Source organism: Eulemur rufifrons, chromosome 12 (assembly GCF_041146395.1).
Source record: "Eulemur rufifrons isolate Redbay chromosome 12, OSU_ERuf_1, whole genome shotgun sequence".
NCBI lineage: Eukaryota > Metazoa > Chordata > Mammalia > Primates > Lemuridae > Eulemur > Eulemur rufifrons.
The window spans coordinates 8087179-8093520 of NC_090994.1; the positions used below are offsets into that span (position 1 = coordinate 8087179).

Genomic DNA, 6342 nt, shown 5'->3' on the forward strand with positions numbered 1-6342 from the left:
GGTCAGAGCGGAACCAAACAGAGATTTCACATGTGTTTATTTTTACTCTATTTTTTCCTCCTCCCCCCTCTTGAGGGTGTCCCAGAGTTGGAAAGGCCCCATCCCTGTCCCCAGGCCGGGGATGCTTGTCCAGTGTCTCAGCCCCCAGCCCAGCCCTGCCCGGGCACTGTCCTCAGGGAGGGGGAGCTGCATGGGCCCCTCCCTGCTTGCTAAGGGGACACCCTTCTCTTCCAGGTTGCCATAAGGACCCCAAGGGCATGGACAGGGTGAGTTGGTTTCTCCAGGACCCGGGGACACCAGGTGCTCAGGAACTGCTTCCTGCCCACTCAGAGCCCTGGGTGGGGTGTCCCCATTGTCCTGTAGGGCTGCTGTGCTGGCTCTCTGCAGTGGCCTGGGGCTCTGGCTGACCGTGAGGGGCACATGGCTGCTTTGAGCATCCCACAGGCCAGTGGGCCTTGCTGCAGCAGCCCTGTCCTTCCTGCAGCGTGGCTGACACCCCCACCCCACAGCTCTGCACCCTGGGGATGGGTGTGACCAGGGGCGTGGTGCCAGCAGCAGGTGCTGGATGTGCTCAGCCTCTGCCCACCTGGGGTGACCCCATTGGGAGGGGTGGGGGTGGCAGGAGCAACAGTGCCCCTGGGGCGCTGCTGGGGGCCCGGAATGGACTCCTGAGTCTGCTCTTTGCCTCCCCAAGGTCTTCTCCTGGTGCCGGAGGAGGTCCCCACGAGGGCCTGGGGCTGAGGACAATGCCTGCAACGAGATCCTGAGCAACAGAGACTCTTGTTCCACCCTGGACTCTCAGCAGAAAATGGAAATCCAGGAGCCAGCAGTGTTGACAGGTGTCACTGTAATGTCCCCAAGGGAGTCAGAGCATCTGCTGGTGAGTGGAGTCAGCCGTGCTGTGTCCTGGTCCTGCTGCTGGCCCAAGACTTTGTAGGTACAGGGCAAGGACGGTGCCTCGGCTGTCCTGGCCCAGAGTAAAGCAGAGCCTTAGGGACAGAGGGACTGCAGGCGACGGGGAGTATGGGCCAGAGCAGCCGCCCCAACATGGTGACCACCCCACTCTGTGGGGCCTTCTTCTAAGTCCCTGTCCTGTTCTGGCTCTGTCCCCAGAGCCTAGAGCCATGCAGGCAGAGTGGGTGCCCGGGGTTTGTTGATGACTAAATAAGGGCAGATTGATCTCTGCCGTGTGCTGCTAGCAGAACTCAGGGAGCATGTGCTCCTAACAGCAGGAGTGTTACATTTCCTCCAAGAAGATTATTACATTGAACATATTTGGAAGTAAATCCTTGTCCAGATTTCTGATCATGTTTGTAGGGAGGCTTCCAAGAAAAAGTAGAATTTCTGAGTCAGTGTGTGGAAGTGGCTTTTTCTTTCTTTTTTGTTTTTGTTTTCTTTTTGAGGCATGATCTTGCTCTGTCACCCTGGGCTAGAGTGCGGTGGTGTCATCATAGCTCTCTGCAACCTCAAACTCCTGGGCTCAAGGGATTCTCCTGCCACACCCTACTGAGTAGCTGGGACTATAGACTGTTAGCCACCACACCGAGCTAATTTTTCAATTTTTCTAGAGAAGGTGTCTCACTCTTGCTCAGGCTGGTCTCGAACTCCCAGGCTCAAGCGATCCTCCTGCCTCAGCCTCCCAAAGTGCTAGGATTACAGGTGTGAGCCCCTGTGCCCAGCCTGGAAGTGCTTTGTTATTGTACACACACATGCACACACATCCAATTATTGTTCAAATCAATCCATCAGTTTTGATATGATATTGAGTAGTAGTTAAAACAGTGTATACATTTAAGTTTTCATTTTTCTTAAGTTTAAAAAGTCTTTCCGTCCAACATAAAATGAGATTATCTAGTTTCTTACAGTTTTATTTTTTAACGATTTGATTTTTGGCATGGAGCAATAGAAATGGAATTTGGGTTTTGATCCGATATGAAGGGAAGAATTGTTCTGCGTGTCTGTCTCCTTGCTCCAAGCCCACTGAGCGACTGACTCTTCCATTTCCCTCTGCCTTTGGAGCCTCCCTTGCCGGATGGCAAATGTGTCCATGGACCATGATCTCTTCCACCCAGGCGGTTTCTTTCTGTTCCTTCCTTGGGTCTGTACTGCATTCTTTTTAAATAAAGAGAAGGTATCACTTTTCTAAGCAAGTCCATAGAAAATAAAATACATATGTATAGAGCCAGTCCCTTGGGTAGAGACGGCCCAACTTACAGCGTTCCTTACTTACGAACTTAATTAAAATAATTAAATTAAAAATTCAAGAACTAGTTTCTTCCACGCATGTCAAACCCACATGGCATAAGCGGCCCCTTGGTGCAGCTCTTTGCAATAGCAGCTGGTCTTATATACATGGTCACGTACACACAGCGTCTCTTTCGTCTTAAGTTTTTTTTTTTGTTTATTTTATTGTTTTCAAGACAAAACTGTTGAGTCTTTTTTTACCCTGATGACCATGACTCCAAAGCAAAAGTTCACCGCAAGTCCAGGGGAGCCTGCAGGGAAGAGAAAGGTGATGACAACGGAAATGAAAGTAGAAATAATTAAGTGTTCGGAGAAAGGCCAAGACACCATCATTCATCTGGAAAGCATTAGGTTTCCGTCGCTAGACTATCGGGACAATTATAAAGGATAAAGGGAGAATAATGGGACATGTGAAAGTCAGGGCTCCAATGAAAGCATCAGTTACTGCTAAGCAGCATAGTGGATTAATTACTGAAGTGGGAAGGTTATTATTGATTTGGTGAGAAGACCAAAATAAGTAAAATTCCTATTAGCCTACGAATTAAAAGAAAGAGCACAATAGTTTCTGTAACTTATTAATATTACCATACAGGGGTATTATTAATATTACTACAGCGTTACACTGCACTATTACTACCATATATGAGCCATTATAGTAATGTTATTAGTATTATTACTGAGTGTGTGCTGTTATTCGGGGATCCGTCTTACAATTCCAACCTAGAGATATTCTCAGGAACATATCTCATCCATAACCCGAGGACTACTTGTTTATAAAAGAGAAGATATAAAAAAGGAAACAAACAAAAATTGCAACTAATTCTTCCATGATGATTAATTACTTTGAACATTTTTTTAAAGTGGTTAAAGCATAGCCACACTTCCACCATAGGACAGAAAGATACTTGTCATAGTGAGAGACCCCCAAACTCCTCCTGCAGCCCCTGGCCTTTTTTATTTCAGGTAACTCCAATAGACAATTTCCTGTGATTCTTGGGTAAACTTTTTATGCAAATACCACCATATACATACATGAATATGTATATCCATGTGGTTTATTGACATAAAAAGGGTATATCACATACACTACCAAATAAAACTCTCTAATATGGTTTAATATCTAAGAGAGGAAAGACCCTTTTCTTACTGTTTCAGAATTAATTATTTTGACAGAGATAAAATTTAGAATTATTTTATAAGATTTTCTCCAACATTTCCAAATGTTGGAGACTCTGGACTTTGTAAATACTACCTTAAGAAATTAATATAGGTTCTGTTCAGTTGGGGAGAAAAAAAAATTAATATAGGAAGGATTGAGAGCTTTTCAATATTCAATAGTTCTCTTATCAAAGAAGATAGTATTTGAGGTCAAGTGTTATATTATGACTTTGTCAAGATTTTTTATTTATTTATTTTTTTCAGGTAAACATTCCTATTCCTTATCAAAGTTTCTTTGTATTGTGGGTCTTTTTGTAATTCTATTTTCTAATTTGTTGTGTCTACGTGTTTTAATGTTCATCTGGACATATTGATTTTTAAGTATTGCTGTTTAAACCTTGGGGCTTTTAAAAATATATACAGTCCCATCTAAAATAAGGATTGTTGTGTTGGGCTCTTCTAAGAGTCTTGCCGCTTTATTTTCTTTCCTGTCTTGATGCCAGAACTTTAAGAACGATGCTTACTCTGAAAGTGACGTGTCGCAGGTATCACAGACGGCTGGCTGTCAGGCCGCACTGGAATCCGAGATTCCTGACACTGACCCAGGGCGTCCCCACTGTGTGTTCCAGGGACAGGCAGAAGCTGAAGGGCCTCACAGGAGGAGGCTGCTGGTTCCAGCAAACGGCGCCGACCCCACTGACAGTAAGTGTTTTGTTCCTGGGGATGCAGCAGGAGGACAGGGAAAAGGGACAGTGTCCTAACTGCCATCCCCACAGCTGACAGGGCTCTTCCAGGGCATTCAGTGCTCGAAGCAGGGGATCCTATGCTATTGTCACTGGACCCTAAATGCCCCTCTCCCACCTCTTGTAACCCCCACGCTACACCACCCTCTCTGCACCCTAACAAGGACCCTAACAGCTCTGTCTGTGCCCTCGCCCACCTCTTCCCTCTTCCCTCGTTCAAGGCCTGCTTCAGCCCCCCTAGGGCTGCCCTGCACAGCACCCACTGGCCCCAGCAGGTGACTGAGCACTCGACCTGTGTCTGGCCCAGTTTGCTGAGTTGCAGTGTAAATTGCAGACACAATTTCAAAGATTTGATGCAAGAAAAAAAAAGGGGGGGGGATATCTCACTGATCATTTTTTATATATTAATTGCATATTAAGATTATGTTTTATATATATTGAGTCAGTACCTTACGCTAAAACAATATCACTTATTTCTTTTCATTTTCTTTAAATGAGACTGTTAGAAGGCGCAGCCTCATATTCCTGGCTGTCTTCTGTCCCTAAGGCCGGCGGTGCGGGTGCGCAGCGCCTCTGCAGACGCTCTCACTGAACCCCCACACAGGCTTGGGCTGGGTGGGGTTGCTGTGTTTTAAGGTTCACTTCGTGCTCACAGTCTGTCTCCCCACCTGGTCCTCGCAGTGAGGCTGAGCTGGGTGTGAACCAGAGACCCTCCCAGCCCAGGCCCTGGGCTTTCCCCAGGTGCTGGGATGGCCACCCTGGGACCTGCTCCCGTGACAAGCGCAGCCAAGCAGCTTCCCTCCTCTGAGTCCCTGCTGCACCCACTCTCTGCCCCACCCTCCGGCTCGCACCCCACATTGCTTTCTGCCTCCACAGCTCCCTCCATCCTCCCCAGGAGGCTGCAGCCCTGCCCGAGGGCAGGATTCTCTGGTGACCTTGACATCCGCTCCCACCCAGCACCTTGGGTACAGGTGGGGTCCCAGCAGTATGGGCTGGTTCTCTGTGGATGGGGAGCAGGTCAGGACGCTGAAGCCCCAGGTCCCCCCGCAGGGGAGCTCACTGGGTTCTAGGGTTCTAGGCCAGATGCAGGATCCTCTGCCCTTCCTGGACTGAGGCCAAACTTACCTGACTGTCTCTGTGGCTTTTCTCCACCTAGCTCTGAGGCTGTCCTTTGACTACTTCTCACATGTTGTGCCCTTTAACTCCTGGAACTCGCTCATGAGGCTGATGGGACTGACGGACAATGACATCCAAGTGGCCAGAGCCTCTGCAGCCTGCACGGAGGACGCCTTGTACGAAATGCTCATGCGATGGGTCAAGAAGGTGGGGCGGAAGGCCTCGGTGCACAGCCTGCTGGAGGCCTTGGAGAGGCTGGGAGAAAGATATGCAAAGGAGACCATCGAGGCCCACCTGGTGGGCTCCGGGATGTTCATCTATCGAGAAGATGAGGCAGGCTCTGCTGTGTCCTAATTGGGAAAGAATCTCCGTAGAAGCTCTCCAGAGCTTCCCTAGTTTACCTTTTTTTCTTGGGAAAAAAGCACCATTGGACAACAAGCATACAGCAAACAGAAATTTCACATGATTCGTACTTGAAAAAACTCATCCAGTATACAGAATGTCCTAGAACTTTTTCAGCAATACTTTATTTCGTATAGTTCTAGGTTTGTGTATGTGTTGTGTATTGTTTAAGGATGTCATTCTTCTGTTTATGGTACTTTTTCTTTTCTTTTCTTTTCTTTTCTTTTTTTTTTTTGAGACAGAGTCTCACTCTGTTGCCCGGGCTAGAGTGCCATGGTGTCAGCCTAGCTCATGGCAATCTCAAACTCCTGGGCTCAAGCAATCCTTCTGCCTCAGCCTCCCGAGTAGCCGTGACTACAGCCATGCGCCACCATGCCCAGCTAATTTTTTCTATATATTTTTAGTTGTCCAGATAATTTCTTTCTGTTTGCTTATGGTACTTTTTCATCCCAAGAAAAATTGCACTTTTTACTTGTATTGTATTTTAAGAGCCATACTATTATTAATAGTATGTGGGTATTTACTTATGTTCAAATAGTGTTTTATATGATAGTGAATATTTATTTATTTATGGGTGACATATGCAAGTAAGTGAGCACTCAAGGAGAACTAGATCTGTGTGAAGCCCTATGTGCAGTTGGCCCATGTCCTGGGAAGTCATACTTGGATCCCTCTTATG

At 47.1% G+C, this 6342-nt stretch overlaps 1 protein-coding gene across 1 annotated transcript; it reads left to right on the plus strand.

Moving 5' to 3' along the window:
• The first annotated feature begins 237 nt into the window (after positions 1 to 237).
• LOC138393723 (tumor necrosis factor receptor superfamily member 10A-like) lies at positions 238 to 5756 on the plus strand. Its single transcript, XM_069485137.1, has 4 exons — positions 238 to 266; positions 695 to 880; positions 4032 to 4104; positions 5302 to 5756. The coding sequence occupies exons 1-4, from the start codon at positions 258 to 260 to the stop codon at positions 5613 to 5615; spliced, it is 582 nt and encodes a 193-aa protein (XP_069341238.1). The 5' UTR covers positions 238 to 257; the 3' UTR covers positions 5616 to 5756.
• Positions 5757 to 6342: the final 586 nt, after the last annotated feature.

Excerpts from the sequence above, each read along its gene's own strand:
- LOC138393723 (XM_069485137.1), top strand. Across the intron at positions 881-4,031 it reads GGGAGTCAGAGCATCTGCTG|GGACAGGCAGAAGCTGAAGG; the intron begins GTGAGTGGAGTC and ends TGTGTGTTCCAG. Across the intron at positions 4,105-5,301 it reads CGGCGCCGACCCCACTGACA|CTCTGAGGCTGTCCTTTGAC; the intron begins GTAAGTGTTTTG and ends TTCTCCACCTAG.